At 39.2% G+C, this 17,246-nt stretch overlaps 1 protein-coding gene across 8 annotated transcripts in view; it reads left to right on the top strand.

Moving 5' to 3' along the window:
* The window catches only part of RBMS3 (RNA binding motif, single stranded interacting protein 3), a 900,805-nt gene that overhangs the window by 671,006 nt on the left and 212,553 nt on the right, over positions 1 to 17,246 (top strand). For all 8 annotated transcript variants that reach the window (XM_012732119.1, XM_004692264.2, XM_012732120.1 and 5 more), the window contains one exon: positions 5,351 to 5,508. In XM_012732119.1, coding sequence (XP_012587573.1) covers positions 5,351 to 5,508 — 158 coding nt within the window. The remainder of the gene's footprint in view (positions 1 to 5,350; positions 5,509 to 17,246) is intronic.

Genomic DNA, 17,246 nt, shown 5'->3' with positions numbered 1-17,246 from the left:
CGTGGCAGACCTCTCCTGACCCGCCCGCTGCTCCCAAAGTGGGAGGTGTGATGGTGGAGGACTGTGGATGCCTTGGTGTTTGGTGTGGTGTGGTGACATACTCTGAAGTGCGATCCTATGTGTCCAAATCATATACAATGTAAACTAATTTTAAAAAATGGCCAAAATTAAAAAGAACTATGTCATCCAGCAATCCTACTTCTGGGTTTCTAGCTAAAGAATCAGCAAGCATCTACTCAAAGAAATATGCATAGCACAATGTTTATTGCACCATTAATTATAATACTCAAGATCTGGAAGCAATCTGAGTGCACAGACAGAAAACTGGATAAATATGATGTGGTAGATCAACCCAATGGACTCCTATTCAGCTATTAGAAAAAAATGGAAGTTTGTCATTTGGAAATAACTCAAGGGGATCACACAAAACAAAATTAGTGAAATTTCACCTACACATGCAATATAAGAAAGTAATGCAGATGAAAGATAAATCAAAATCAAAATAAACTAATGGACATTGGTATCTGAATTGAGATTACTGCAAGGGAAGAGGATGGGGATGGCGAAATAAAGTGGAAGAGTTCAGTGGATACCTCAGGGTGGGATAAAAATAAAAAATAATGGGCCCTCCCTGGTGGCACAGCGGGTTAAAGCACAGCACTGAGAAGCTAAAGCCACTTCCACATGAGTTCAATTCCCCCCTGCCCCGGAGGTGACCACATGGCAGTGGCAGACCTCTCCTGACCCTCCCGCTGCTCCCCTCAGCAGTGTACTTCGTCGATCTGCCTGTTCTGTTCCCCACTCTGTCTCTGGTGAAGCCTCTCGCCGCCCCTGAGCTTCTGGCCTGTACCCCAGTTCTGTATGCACAAATAAATAAATCTTTAAAAAAATAACAAAAAAATAAAAATGAATATCCCATAACGCAACCCAATTATGGCTTCAACCAAAAATTAAATTCTCCAATGCTATTAGCTACTGTCTGCATGTTTAAATGAGTTAGCTAAGTTTGAATGTTATTTTATTAGGTTTTGAAATCTTGCTCTATCCACTTTTTCAGAATTGTGTTTGTGAACTTTTCACACACACACACACACACAAATGCAGGTGTGGATGTCACGTTTGGTGCAGATTGGGACAATAATGTTGGTCTTCAAATTGGGTTCATTTTCCACACTGAAATGTTCTAAAGTTTTGAATTTATTTTCAACTTAAAAGATGAATTTGTGGCCCTCCCTGGTGGTGCAGCCGGTTAAAGCACAGCACTGAGAAGCTAAAGCCACTTCCACATGAGTTCGATTCCCCCCTGCCCCGGAGGTGACCACATGGCGTGGCAGACCTCTCCTGACCCGCCCGCTGCTCCCCTCAGCAGTGTACTTCGTCCATCTGCCTGTTCTGCTCCCCACTCTGTCTCTGGTTAAGCCTCTCGCCACCCCTGAGCCTCTGGCCTGTAGCCCAGTTATGTATGCACAAATAAATAAATCTTTAAAAAAAAAAAAGATGAATTTGTGCAATAAATTTTATGTTGGCAGTTTCCATGTACAAAAAAATCCAAGCAAAGGGAGGTCATTTTAAGAAACACATTTTTTACAAATTCTTCAGTGAAATGATAGGTTACTCCTCCCATTAATAATGGAAAGTGGGGGCCTCCTTCGTGGCCTAGTGGTTAAGTCTCACAAATATCACCGCTATGGCCTAAGTTCAATCCCCAGCTAGAGAACTAACCCACAAATGGTGCACAGATCTCTCTGGTCTCATCAGCTGCTCCTCTCAGCAGTATATTTCAGTAGATCCACCTGTTCTGCTCCCTACTTTGACTCTTGTGGATCCTTTCACTCCCCCATACCTCTGACCTATGCCCCAATTCTTTTACACTAAGTAAATATTTTAACAAAAAGAAATAATAAATCAAGAAGATCCTGTTCTAGATATAATAGATACATAAATTGTAGTTATACTTTTACAAACACATCAGCACTACAGTAAAAGCTATTTTATGATTAAGCAAAAGTGAATCAAATAAGAAATTGAGATATGTATGTTCGTTCTAATGCTACCTTGAATTGCAACCTGCTTTGTGTTGTTTGTTAGATTTTAAGATTGACAGTGATATAGTGCATTAAGAACATTGTACTATATTAGATATTAAAGGATATGGTTTCTGTTTTTAGTCTGTTACTAATTAGCTTAGTGACCTTGAGTAAGTCATAACCACTTCTCCTAGCTTCTGGGACTTTTTCCATCTGTTAAATTATTACATTGGACAAGAGGTCCCTTTATGTCCATTCTGGAGCTAGCTGGTCATGAAATTTAAGTTAAAAAGTATTTCTAAAACCTTCTTTAAGACTTCAGTTGTCATATGAGATTTTTTTCTCTGCCACTTTAAAGGAAAAATGGTCTTTGGTTCATAGTGCCAAAGAACCTTCAAAGTGACCATCCATTTACATAAACTAAATATGTAAATAATATTTTAAGTAAAAATGTGCATGTTATTTTAAGGTTCATTATATGCAGGATTGAAAGTCGATTGGCAAGTGCATATATCTATTGAATGTGACACTGACTTTCAAATAAATAACAGTAAATAACACTGCCCAACAATATATTCTATGAACACAAATTAAGAAATAATACCATCCAAAGCTGTATTGTCTTTGTGAATACAAATTAAGGAGTTGGCCTTGCTGTCTGAATTGGATTCAGCAAATAGTTTGCTGAGCAATCCCTCATGCTCTAAGCTCTGTGTGTTTATTGCACACAATTTTAAGAAGCTGTACCACATTCACAATTGGGGGATTTGGAAATATGCTTGAATTAGAATAAACTGGTACACCGCTGCCTGGGGAAAAAATGGAAAGATTTGTGTAGTGCCCTGGGTAGTAAGCTTGGCTTCTTATGGTTATTTAGCCTGATCAAGGACAGAGGGTACAAAATGTTGGGTCAGTTTCAGTCCACTCATGGGACAGTGCTGTAGTCTCCTTGCTGGAATGCTCTGAGTTAGCACAGGATTTCAATGCTGTGGGACATGTATCTTTGAAGAACTGGAGTAGATGAAGGTATTTAGGCTCTCATTGCAAGAAAACTGTTCTTAATTGTTTTTCAATTCTGATTCTTCCCAGAGAAAAGACAACCTGTGACATATCTAAGCCTTTCTTAATTATGAATCTCTGTCATCAGTAAGAGAATCAAACACAAAGTTCAAAGTCTTCTGCGCATAATATCTAGCTATATTTTATAACATTAACTCACCCTTGTATTTTACAGTAACCTAATTATGCTAAATGATAATGCCTTTTAATTTATAATGCAATCTAAAGTTATCTTTTTAAATGAATGCCCTTAATCCCAAAGTATATTTATAAAAAGAAAACCTGGAAATAAATAAAATGATAGCCCCAAACTGGCAAAATGTGCTAAGATGACGTACAGATAATTAGAAGTTGGGAAGCACTGGGCTTGTGGAAGATGCACCAAACTCGAAAGTCAAAGATGAGGTAGTTAAAGCTGATTCTAACCCTTTCACTAATTATCAGATTGCCTTTGGGAAAGATGATAAAGTTTTCATGCCTCCATTTCCTCATTATCTAATAAATAGAATGATATTTGCCACATATGAAGTGAAGATATGATGACTAAAATTAAATGAGTAGTGAAATACTATAAAAATTGAAAGTTGTGTGTACATATGGTTCATTATGTATTTGAAACATCATTTTTCTTGTTTTCCATGATTCCAGCAAGTGAACATAAATGTGGCCATTTAAGAAAGGAAAATATTTTCTGTTTCTCTCAAGGATCATGGCATTTATTAGTGCTTCGTGAGTGTCAGTATGTGTGTGTGTGTGTGTAAGACAGAGGATGAGAGGAAGGAAGAGGGGGAGAGATTGTAGTTTACAGTTTCTACATTCCACTCTTCTTAAATTCTAAAGGCATATTGGTGGTTTCTGATAGATTATGTTTACTTTTGCTATTTTTCATGACAATAAAAAGTACTTAAAAACTAAACTATGTTTAAAATATGAAGACTCTAATAATAGATCTTGGTCATATCAAAGCTTAATAAAAATATTATGACCTGCATGAATATTTAAGCTGTTTAAAATAATGGAGATCAGTTACATACCAAAAGTGTTACTTCACCTGAAATAATATTTAGTACTTGCTTATTATATATACTCATTGTGTTAAAAAACTCAAATTTTCTGTAGAAGCTGATATCGTATCTTCACAAAAGATAATTTACTGTTACATTATCATTTTCTATTCGAATTTCTTTGTCCAATTTAATTTCTTATCCTTGAAGGATGTTGTTTTGGTTAAAGTATAATGATTCAGGTAAATGATATATTTTGATGTGCATGATTAATCATGTCAGATTTATGGATGTTTAATTTTGACAAGTATTTATAACTAAGTTCAAACTTATTTACTTGAGTGAAATAGAGAAAATTCATACACAAAAATATGGCTAGCAATTGTGGCTTGGTTTCCCATTCTATTAAGCAAAGTTTATTTAAGAATTGCTATCGGTGTAGAAAACAACAGACATCATAATCTCATTCGTATGAGTCCTACGTGTATGTTCATGTATGGTCTAGGACAGTGATTCCCAAAGCTGAACAATCAACAAAATCACCTGGCGCTTATCAAAACACAGCAGTCTTCACCCCTCTGAGCTCCTAATTTAGTATTTCTGGAATAGACCTGAGAATTAGCAGGTCCCCAAGAATGTGAAACTGATGTTGCTATTCTGGGACCACTCTTTATAAACCAGTGGCCTAGCAGAGAGTAGTATAGCAGATCAGTGAGACCCAGAAGCTCTGGCAAAAGGCCCAGATTTCAGCCCTGGCTTTGATATGATCTGTGTTCTTGAACAAGTTGGGGATCAATTTTGTGAACTGTAAAATGGCAGCAATTATATTGATGAAGACTGTGGAATGAAATAGTGCATTTTAAGTGCTCAGAACATTGTTACCTCACAGAACTCATGAAGTACAACATTAAAAAATCTAGAGGTGATGGTAGTTTGAATGAAAATAGGAGAAGATTTCATGGTAAAAGAGAATAACATGCATTTACCTTAGTTCAATTGCAGTGACTGTTGACTAGTTCTCTCTGAGGAAAACTGAACAGTTTGCTCTCCATCGATAACATTACTTTTATGAGAATTATTTTGTGCCAGAAGTGAATTCTTAGAAAAAAGTAAGAAATGCCCTTTGTAAAAGAATGTTCACGACTGAACACACACTTCCAAGAGATTGGAATCTAGATTGCATCTTAAAGCAAAAGTTTATCCATTTTGTCATAAATATTTCAGTATTCAAAACTCACAACATTTGTTTCTTTCCTTTAGCAACAAGAGCAAGATCCAACAAACCTATACATCTCGAATCTCCCCATTTCTATGGATGAACAGGAACTTGAGAATATGCTGAAACCTTTCGGACACGTCATTTCCACAAGAATACTAAGAGATGCCAATGGCGTCAGCAGAGGGGTTGGCTTTGCCAGGTAAAACACTAGTTTGCCTTTCTTTCTCTAGCCATATTAATTCTAATGCCTGTGTAGCACTAGGGCCCATGGGGCAGCAGAATAAAAAATAAAAAGATGCAGCATATTGAACTCATTATCTGTATCTTTCCCTCAAGCCAAAGAATCCCAATGCAATTATGAATATGATAGGTTTACTAAAATATATACAGGAAACATGTACATGTGTGTTGAGTCACAATGATATGCTCATACAGATAAGTTCTCAGTCCTTTCTGTGCCTGTAGATCAAAGACAGGGGATGCCAGTTTCTGCCAGGGATAACAAATGCCCCACATCCCAAAGAGCCCATGTGGCGAATAAAACATACAAATGTTTTGCAGTGATTTTCCAAGGTGCAAGATAGTAGAATTTCTCTGTTGGAAGAGAGGACAATTTGGAGAAGCTGGAATTGTTGGGGAATCCCAAGGAATCCGGAAATGTAACAGGAGGTCAAGGATATATTTGCATATGAGAGGCCCCAGCTGTGCGTTTTCCATGTTTTACTCAAAGCAGAAAAAGGAGAGTGGCACTTTTATCCATTGTCAGAAAATGAAGGGTAGTTTTCATTTTAACTTTAAGAGAATGTTTACAAAAGAGGAAAGCAGCCAGGAGTGGAGTTAAAATAGTTGTACCTGCTGTGCTTTCATGAAAAAACAAAGCTAAAGAAACCACAGAGACAAAGAAACTGCTCAGTGACAAGAAGAAAATTTAAGGCTGTGTCTCCATGCCGGATACATTTGCGTGTGTCCAGCTGACTCAACATGCCTGAACGATGGCTATCAGCGTCCTCCGGAAGTCTGCCCTACGTGGTCAGGCTTGTCCGCTAATGAGAACTCCTGCCACCACCTGATAACCATCCCACACCAACTTTTGTCAACCTACTTTGAAAGGGCCACATTGTAATGTGAATGTTAGCTGGTTTCTATAAATATCCTAGAGCTCATGGACCACTTTCTTAACAATGTCCCACAAGAACAGACTGTGAGGCTCATGTAAAACTCATGGCTGATGACTGAAGAGCAATAAACTGAATGAAAATCCTCTTCCTGACTTGTATGTGTGCATGAGACATTCAGGTTCACAGAAGACTACTAACTATTGAGTTCTATGGTCAAGGCAGAGCTCAGCATACCACCCGGAGCTCTGAATTTGACCAAAGCTGCCATTTTTTGGAGAGTAAACAACCTGCTCTCAGAAGTCTGACCAGGAGGGGAGGTCACTACAACGATGGCCATGCTTCTGTCCACACAGCCTGTGCTAATTTTGTTTCTTCACCCACCTCTAGCCCCCATTCTCAATACTTTCTCTAACAAAGTAGCTTCCACTGCATTTGCACTGAGAAATAAACATCTTTCGAATTGATCAACAGAAAGCATTTTCTAAGACAATTTATGATGATTATTTCAAGCAAAAGGATTTAGTACAAAATATTTTATTTTGCTAGGGCAACCATACAGATTATAGCATACTGGTAACTGAACCCGCCGATATGTAACCTTTCACAATCTAGAGATTGGTAGTGGAAGATCCTGGTGCCTTAGTTTTGGTTAATCCTTGTTTTGTGCCTTGCCTGTGTCCTAATCCCCTCCTCTTATCAGGACATTAGGTAGATTATTCAAAGGGCCACCCATGGTGTTGCCATAATAATTGAATTACCTCAGTCTTCAAGATAGTCACAGTCTGAGGTATTGATGATGAAGACTTCAACATGTAAATTTGGGGGCAGTAATTTCTGACTCATAGACTGGGCCACTCATTCTTATTTTTCAATTTTTTTTTTTTTACATAGAAGTTATCTATATATTTTGTGTTTGCTTAAAGTGAAGCATATTAAAATGCAGAGCCAAATAATGCAAACTGTGGGAGGCAAAAATAAACTCGAGGGAGTCCTACAAAAGTGATTATCTTTAGGAATTGAAGAAAGAAGCAAATTTTTGACTAGCATTCTATATCTACTCTGAGTATCGCATTTCCCTTTTTCAATGCATTTTACATAAAGAAGTCACAAGTGGTTCTTTGGAAATGCAAATCTGATCATGTCAGCAGTCCACTTCTATCACTTCTGCATGGCCTGAGTGATTGTGTGAACTAACCTTGACCTCTGCTGCAGTGCCCATGACCTCATTGTGTCAATATGCCTCATTTTCTTTGTTGTCTTTCTGCCTCATGTCCAGGGCGCAACTGCCCTTCTTGACTCTTACAACTTTATTTTTAAAGATTTATTTATTGATGCATGCAGAACTGGGGTACAGGCCAGCAGAGCAGCGGGTGAGAGGATTCTCCAGAGACAGAGTGGTGAGCAGAGCAGGAAGATTGATAAAGTGCACTGCTGAGGGAAGCAGTATGAGAGAAAAGAGAAGTCTGACGTGCCATGTGGGTCACCTCCCTGGCTGGGGAGTCAACCAGTGCTGCAGAGGCTGTTGCTAGCTTTGTAGTGCAGTGCTTTATGTTAACCTGTCCTGCCACCAGGGAGAGACTGGTCCTTAACAACTTTCTGTGAGTGTTTCTCTGCCTTCTGCCTACTCATCCCTAGATATTGGTTTAAGCATCCTTTCTTCAAAAAAACTTTCACTGAACTCCAGCCTTCAGACAAACTTAAGTGCTCTTGCTGCAGCGCCTAGCAAAAATGGTTTTATAAAATACATCAGAATCATAATGCATTTACTTTTTGTCTTTATCCACTTGATTATCAAATTCCTTAAGTCAAATTTTCATTTTCTAGTGGTGAGTGGATACCCTCACGAGTGTGGGACTATCTAGTACCTTTCTATGCAGTTCAAGAATGACTAAAAGCCAAGCAATGGTCTTTTAAGACTTGGAGCTTTGCATATGAATTAACAGTCACATTCCAATACTGAAACGTAGGTCTCTGTACTTTAAATCATGGATTTTCCAATTTCAGAAAGTGACATGTGGATTGAAAGGAAAACAGAGGTTCAAGTCAAGCCAATGATTTCTTATGCCTAAGAAATCAAAAGAAAATAGGAATCTGACTCTCTTTTATAAGAAGCCAAGAAACTGACATGGAGCAAGTATTTCATCCTCCATGTATCTCAGACCTGAAATTCCAGGGAATAGGATCCCACATGATTTGCCTAATTTAATGGAGTGAGAAAGTAATTTTAGCTCTTCCATATGTAAGTAGCTCTACCCAAAGTTTGACTTCCTCACACTTTTAACATTTGCTCTGCATTTGCTCAAACAGCTATGACGATTGCCTTTGCTAACTTGATCATTCACAAATTAACACTTGCTCACACAAGTTTTCCTCTTTCTAACACATTATCCTCATTTTTTCATTCAAGTTCCCTTTTAAGCACAAAATGGAATGTGACTGCTAATTCATATGCAATAGTGGCTCATAATCTGAGCCACTATTTTCTCAATTCTTTCAATACAAAGTTAATGTGAGCAGTGAATGAGTCCTTGCAATGGATGCCATGGGCAGTAGCCAGCCCTCAAAGTCTGCTTTTCAAGATTCTAACCACAGTGTCCCTGGGTGAGTGGTCTGTCTCCCTCTGTCTTCCTCAAAGGTCGTCACATGTATTCCAGCACTTGGCCTGACATCTGATGCATAATTGACCTTCAGTAAACATTGATGATGAATTAATGAAAAACTTCAAGATTTTTGTTTGGTTCTTTGTTTGATTTTAACTGGAATGAAATGCAGGAAATATCATTGAATAATAATATGCTAATTCTGAAATGGATATCATAGAATATTAGAGGACACTTCAGTAGCATTATTACAAATTAATTATGATTTGTTAATTATTTCATCCTCTGAAATATCAATGTATCACAAACAATATATATATTTATATGTCATAGACTATATATATATATGTGTGTGTGTGTATATATATATATATATATATCATGCAAAAGATCTTAAAATTCCTTCAACTAGAAAGGAAACCCACTATTTTTACTTGACTTGCAAGGTATATATTGATTTTCTTTGAAAAACATATCTTCATAATAAAGATAGTGAGTCTCTCTGGTGGCGAAGGGTTAGAGACACAGCATTATGAAACTGTTGCCAGCTACTGTGATACGAATTTGATCCCTGGCCAGGGAGTGACCCACTTGGTGCAGCAGACCTCTCCAGTCTTGCCCGCTGCTCCCCTCAGCAGTATATTTCAGTAGATCTGACTGTTGTGCTCCCCACTGTCTCTGGTGACTCCTCTCAGCCACCATGCCCCACCCCCGCCCCACTCCAACACGTACACCTCTGGCCTAGATCGCAGTTTTTGTATGCATAAATAAGTAAATCTCCAAAGAAAGAAGGTAATATCTCCATTTTATATTTAAAACACTAGCTCCAAAGCATTGATATGAAAGCCAGGGTGCACAAACAGCACTATTAACAAGCTCTTCAAAGTTCCAGCAGCACTAGATAGTGTCTGAAATTACAGACATTTTATTTTATTTTTTACGTGCTTTTTTTTTCTCTCTCTCTTGTAACCTAAAACAATTTTGTAAGATCCACCCCACCCCCACCCAGAGGCAACATTTTACAGCCAAGTTGTAAACCTCTGAAAACAGAAGTTTATGGTGGGAATGCTGACAGTGGAGAGTCAGACCACTACCGCAGAAGTAGCAGATGGCCGGCCAGCGGACTACCTTGCCTTCAAGGGTGAGGATCAGAGCGTAAATCAGCCCCAGTCTGGAGGGACATGACTGTGTGTTCATGTTATCCATTTCCCATTCCCAGAAACATGAAACCGTTTGTCTAACAAAAATCACATTGAAGGAGTGTTATGAGAAGCCGGTAAAGAATGACCCAGAGTAGAAAGGGAAGGAGGTTAGCATTCACAATTAATCCAGCTTCAACATCTGGGAACATAGAACCTCCTTAAGAAATGCATTTACTGTCCCCTGGTGAGGTAAGGAGCGTGAGAGTCTGCTGAGCACAGAGACCTTTGTGTTTTCTGGTAGTTTTCGGCCCTCTACAGTGCTCTTAATTTGATTCTCATGGAGTTTTGTTTGAATGACTTTTAACATATGGGCAGCCTGTGTTCCTCTGCCTACAGAATGAACAGGTTTTCAAATAAATGATTGCAGTGATTTCTTTGCATTCAGGAAAAAAGATTAATTGTGGATCTAGGCAGACATATTAGTCTAATTTAGTACAAATCAGTAAAAATAGACAAATTATATTTTGCATGCTCTTTTTATAATTTTATTGATTCACCATTTACTGCCCCAAACTTCTTATACCCGGTCTTTTCTTTCCTGAATATGCAAAGGCTGATTCAGAATAAACATGAAATACAGGAATTTGAAAAAGTGCAAAGAAAATGACAATACTTTTGCAGGCCAATCTATGACTGACCATATCTTTTGTGAGTCCATCTTTATGATAGCAAGTCCTCCTTTTTTTTTTTTTTTAAAGATTTATTTATTTGTGCATACAGAACTGGGGTACAGGCCAGAGACGCGGAGGGTGAGAGGATTCACCAGAGACAGAGTGGGGAGCAGAACAGGCAGATCGACGAAGTACACTGCCCAGGGGAGCAGCGGGCGGGTCAGGAGAGGTCTGCCACGCCATGTGGTCACCTCCGGGGCGGGCGGGAATCGAACTCATGCGGAAGCGGCTTTAGATTCTCAGTGCTGTGCTTTAACCCGCTGCACCACCAGGGAGGGCCAGCAAGTCCTCCTTTTATATTTTGGCTTTTTTTTTTTTTTTTAACAGTGCTATCTTAAAACTCATGGAACCAGGAAATCAAGTGTGAAAAAAGAAATTTTCTAAAATATAAACTTAGTGATTAGCAATCTCCAAACTACAGCTGTGTTTGCACAGACAGAAGTTAGAATTGTGTTTGCCGAGACTGAAGAACGTAAGGACTGTTATTCTTTTCTGTGATTTTAATTCCACTCCCAATTGCCAGCAGATGTGATCCACTGGAGAGTAAACCCCTGGTCCACCTTTCAGTGCCTTCATCTTTGTTATATGTCTCTTATATATGTAATTTAATCTCTTCATATTTCCTTTTTTTTAAGATTTATTTATTTATGCATACAGAACCTGGGTACAGGGCAGAAGTGCAGGGTTTGTGAGGATTCTCAGAAACATAGTGGAGAGCAGAGCAGGATAAACTGATGGAGTATTCTGCTGAGGGAAGCAGTGGGCAGGGAGGTAAAACAGGAGAGGTCTGCTGCACCATGTGGGTCACCGTGCAGGCCGGGAATCGAACTTGCACTGAATTGGCTGAGGCTAGCTTTACAGTGCTGTGCTTAACCAGTTGCACAACCTGGGAGGGCCCTCCTTACTGTGTTATTTTACCCAGCAGAAAGTCATGATCATAGCTAGAGATTAAACTCCGCATTTTTTGCCCATGTATTTAAAAACGGTTTCAAAATTCAAATCAGTCAACTACCCAATCAACCAAACAAATGTATTAAATTACATCAAATGGTCTGTTGTTTTGCAATCTCCTTAATTCAACTCTTGTTCACTGCACCCCTTTATATAAAGGAGAAAATTATTTTATTATTACGAGATTGAAATGACTGGAACCCAAACACTGTGCTCTGTGGAATGGGAGGAGAGTTCTGAATTATTACTTACTCATGAAAACTGAAATTGGGGGAACGTTGTTCCCTCACATTGGAAATGGTGGTTATCCAATGTCCTCAATGTCTCTAAGATCAGTTTGCTTTGTAGCTGGTCTTGCACAAGCCATGTCACGACTCTAAGATCAGTTTGCTTTGTAGCTGGTCTTGCACAAGCCATGTCACGACAGGGAAATTTGTGTCATTGGAAGCTTTGAGGATATCAAGTACATTGTCTGCTTCCATCCAATAAAAAAGAAAGATACAGGAATATCAACTGGCCTATAAGAGTGAGCCTCTTTTATTTAGTGTCTTTACTGTTCTCAGCTTTGCTTTGTGAGCTGGAACAACACATATATTCTCTCTGTATGGTTACAAGTTAGAAGTATCTTAAATTGCATTTTAATTTTTCCCTTCCTGTCTGTGTTCTTGGACATGTTACTTAAATTCTCTGAACCACCTATTAAAAATATATCCATTCATTTAATTTGTCCAATAAATATACCTCAGGCATACCAAAATGTCAGTGGTTATTTAGAGGCATTATTTCAGACGTATTCACAAAGGGAAAAGTGCCTGCTTTCATGAAGACATGCCACTGGATAAGTAGTAAGTATATAATCAGGCAAATAATAAAATGCCAATAATATCAAATAGTTTGCGTGCTATAAAAACAACTAGCAGAGGGGTGAGATGGAGGGATGGCAGAATGAACGACTGGAGGTCAGGGGCAAGAAAGCCCTGTGAGGGACATTTACACTGAGAAGCTAATGATAGAACAGAACTGCTCAGAAGAGTCTGTTGGTGGGACTGCGAGGGAAGAGAGCAACCCAGGAGAGAGAAAAGGGAGTAAAAAAGCTAAGTGGGGACCACATCTGGCACACTTAGAAATCAGAACATATGGCCTCCCTGGTGGTGCAACAGGAGATCTCTCCTGTCTCCCACTGTTCCTCTCAACTGTGTACTTCATGGATCTGCCTTTTCTGCTTCCCATTCTGTCTCTGGTGAATACTCTCCCCCCCTGCACCTCTGGCCTGTACCCTAGTTCTGACTACATACATAAATCATTAAAAAGAGAAAGAGAGAAATCAGAACATAGGCAGTGTCATTTTATCATAGAGGAGCAAAAAAGGAGACACAATAGATATTATTATCTAGGAGTAAAAGATATGTCTTGAGTGAGAGATGCCATTCCCAGAATATGTTTTTCTTGAAACACACAGCCTTCAGGGTAATTCTGTTTCTCAGTTGGTGATGGATTTATGATACAGTCACCAGAGTATTGACTGCAAGCAGAACTCACCCCAAATGAGTCAACAGAAAGAGACTGAAGTGAAGAAGTATTTGTAAAATGTTGGCAGAATGAAGGGAACTGACACAGGGGTGGTGAAATATCCAGAGATGAACAACACAAGGAAGTTTTTATCAACCTCAGAGCTGAGCACAGTATAGGGGTGCTTCTAGATTGGAAGAGACTTAGAGGAAGGACTAGCTGCAGGAGCTATAGTCATGGGGCAGTTTATCTCCTGCCAGAGAGACATGCATCCTACAGACAGAATGAGGAAGGCGTGCTCAGATTCCTTTATACCCCTCCTTGCCCCAAGGGCTAAAATGGAAAGCTGTCCGATCTGTCAGTCAGGTTGGTGATATGTTTTTGTCATGTCACATCAGGCTATTTCTGCATTTTGGGAAACACAGTTCTAGATAATAATGGTTGGTTGGAATAAAGTTGCACACATGTACATTCAGAACCAGTTGGAGTAGATTAGTAGAGACGATCAAGAGAGGGAGGATGGCCTGAGGCCAGCAATGGAATTTCATCTCTTCAAAATAAACTATCTTAATCAAGAATCTAGTAACAAAGTTTTATTCCAGGCTCATACACTAACTGGTGTTGAGGAGTGGTTTTATGATTTAAAGAAATGTAGATGAGCAAAATATATTTCTGATAACTATTTTGGTATTTGTCCTGGTACACAGGCCCCTGATCATGGAATATTCTGAGCCAATAGAGCAATAGATGTATTTTGTGTTATAATATCTGGTCTCTTGTTTTCAGTTTCTCAGTAAATTTCAGAGCCATAAAAGTTTAAATAGCTTATTTCTCAATTAGGTATGTCATTGAAGATAACCTCTTGAAAACACCTGAAAATGGGGTCTGGCAGCCAATAACCAACATGAATAAAAGACAGAACATTTCTTATGACCCCATGATTTCCATAGGGGAAGGAGCCAATAGTCAATGATTTCGTCATTCATGCCTGAATTGTGAGGTCTACAAAAGCCTCAAAGGAAGCGCTTTCAGAGACTATCCCTGTTGGGGAACAAGATCCCTTCTACATGCTGACTTTTATGACCCCAAACTCCAATGACAGAAACTCCCTTGTTGCATTTCTGGACTGCGTCCTTTTTTCTAAAAAAAAATATGTATGCATACAGAACTGGGGTACAGGCCAGAGGTACAGCAGCGGTGAGAGGATTCACCAGAGACAGTGGGGAGCAGAACAGGCTGATCTAGTGAAGTACAGTGCTGAGGAAAGCAGCCAGTAAGACAGGAGAGGTCTACTGCACCATGGGGGTCAGCTCCCTGGCTGGGGATCAAACTCATGCTGCAGTGGCTGCAATAGTTTCATAGTGCTGCACTTTAACTCTTTGTGCCACGGGGGAGGGCCCTGGACTGTGCCCTATGTTTCTCTTCATTCATGTCTTGACACCTGCCCTGTAACTTACAAATATAAAGAGTAAACGGGCTTCCAGTGCTTTGTGTATTGTTTCATCAAATTAATTGAATTTGAGTAAGGAGTTGTGGAAATGCTGATTGATGGTCTTTCAGAAGCAAAGTATCTGGGCTTATGAGGAGAACTTCCCATCTGGAGCCAGGTGGTCAAAAGCACAGATTATTGCCTGGATCTTGCAGCCTGTGTCTCAAGTGCAGGGCAGTCTTGGCTGAGTGAGTCCTTAACCTGTGGATTCTGATGCTATTTGGAGTAATCTAATTTGTCAGAATTGAGTTTTGTTCTCAAACACCCTGCTGGTACCTGAGAATTATTGTTGATGTAGGGAAGACTCCACACACCTCTTGAAATTAGGCCCAGGGATCTACTTACTAGGAAGCCAACTACAGTCTCCTAGTATTAGTTTCCTCATCTCTACAATGTATAAATATATGTCTCAGGTTATTTCTAGACAGAAAACAAGTGATTCTAAAACTCTGATTTAGTTTTTAACTAGTAAAATTCTCCCAGATCTATAACTTAAGAGGAAGGTCTTCCTTTTTTTTTTTTTTTTTTAAATGCTGAACAAGACATTTCCACAATTTCTAGGTTTCTCAGAGATACCACTAAGTTTCACTATTTGGCACTTATTAGCTTAAGAATATCAAACAGAGGAAAATAAATTTAAAAACTTGAGAAGAAAGTTCAATTCATTCACCCATCTTTGTTCCTGAGACTCACTATTAGCCCTCCCATTAAAATGGTTTAAGAAGCAAATAATATAATTTGTTTTTGAAATGTCTGAAGGAGTACACATTTTTGTACTTAGAAAAACCTTTTAATGTTGACCCTTTGCGTAAATCTTACCGGAAACGAGGAGGACTCTTGCGACATGGAAGTTGCCAATAATTTGTACATAGCCTGTGATTGCAAAACCACAAACATTTCACAATAGTGGAAACCTCTAATTAACCATAGTCAAGGACAGGGTGGATTTGTTTAAAACACATGGTTAATAATGTTTATTGCTCCAAGATCCTACTCTAAAAGATTCTCTGTGGAGGTGAGATAGGTAGGCAGCAAATATTTTTGCAAAATGTTTTCCACTTTGGTGTGTTATATCTGACCCAGACCATTTTACTAATATTGGATTAGACTCTCATCTGATGTAATTTGCCTGTGGGAATTGTATTGGCTGTGAAACTAGCTCCTTTTAATCGCTGTTGGAAAAAAAAGAAGTTAAAATATATCACAATTCTGTGGTACGTTTCAAATGACTGAAGCCAGGTTCTTAGGCACTGAGACAAGAAAGAATGTCAAAAGGGACCTTTCATGTGTATTTATATTTAAACATCAGACCTAACAGAAAACCCTGAAGCTTTCTACAATGATTGGAGCCTTGTAAGAACCTAATTAACGTAGCGTCGGGTGAATGGTTGGCCTGGCACGCGAGCTGTTCTGAGCGGCATGAGGAGGGCTCAGGTATCGCCTAGAAAGAATACTTTCAGTTAGTGATTCAGTGGCTCATCAGAAAGAGACCCGGAAAGGCAGCTTTGTCTGGCTTGACGCCTTTTCAGACCCACTTGATAATGCTCGTGTCAGTTCCAACTAAAGCCTGTGCCAGATTGCAGATAGCTAGAGCTGGCATTTCAAAGTGGTTAATTGTGAAACTTGAGAAGAAAATGGGCACATTCTTCCTTAGGTGGCTATTCAAAGACAGTCTCCTCCACCCCCACCCCGCTTTGCCCCCACAGCTCCAAGGGTCTCACTTTTGTTCTGTTCCCGCATGAAATGCATGAGGAACACTGAGCCTTTCCCACAGCAGCATCTATGTTCATGTCTTTGCTGGGACTGCTTTGCCTTGTTAAAATGTGTCCCGTGTATTAAAATGAAATTGTCACTGCTGGGTGGTGCTGAATAACATGGTTTGACACTAAGTGCCGGCAGCTACAGAAAACAGACTTTTATTGCATTTATTCTTTCAGCGACGAGAGTCTCTAAAGGCTCACTGCAGACGTTCACTTAGTTAAATCTGAATGAAGCCAAAGTGAACAATCTATGCTGTTGTCTCTGTGTTCATAGAAACTGTCCCCATCCAATTTGATTTGGCTGTGAAGCAGTCTTAAGAAAAGATGATCATTCTTAGAATCCAAAAGACTTCAGGCTTTGAAGTCTTAACAAAAATATTTTAGGTGGGTACAGTAGGCTAGCCACCTGATTTTCTTCTTCAGCATCCTCTGTATTCCCTAAATACATTTTATAGCACACACACACACACACACACACACACCTACTTTTAGTCTTCAGTTAGAATTCCATGTCCTTTTAAGACAAAGAGAAAGGATTTGATTTGTAGGACTCTTGCAAGCTAGCTTTAGATTCTTAACTGCCTTTTATCTAGATGAGTACCCAGAGAGAGATTGAACAGGGAGGGGACTCAGGGGC

The sequence above is a fragment of the Condylura cristata genome, unplaced genomic scaffold (assembly GCF_000260355.1).
Source record: "Condylura cristata isolate star-nosed mole 26May11 unplaced genomic scaffold, ConCri1.0 scaffold00033, whole genome shotgun sequence".
NCBI classification, from domain to species: domain Eukaryota; kingdom Metazoa; phylum Chordata; class Mammalia; order Eulipotyphla; family Talpidae; genus Condylura; species Condylura cristata.
This window is presented reverse-complemented; position numbering and strand designations above follow the sequence as displayed.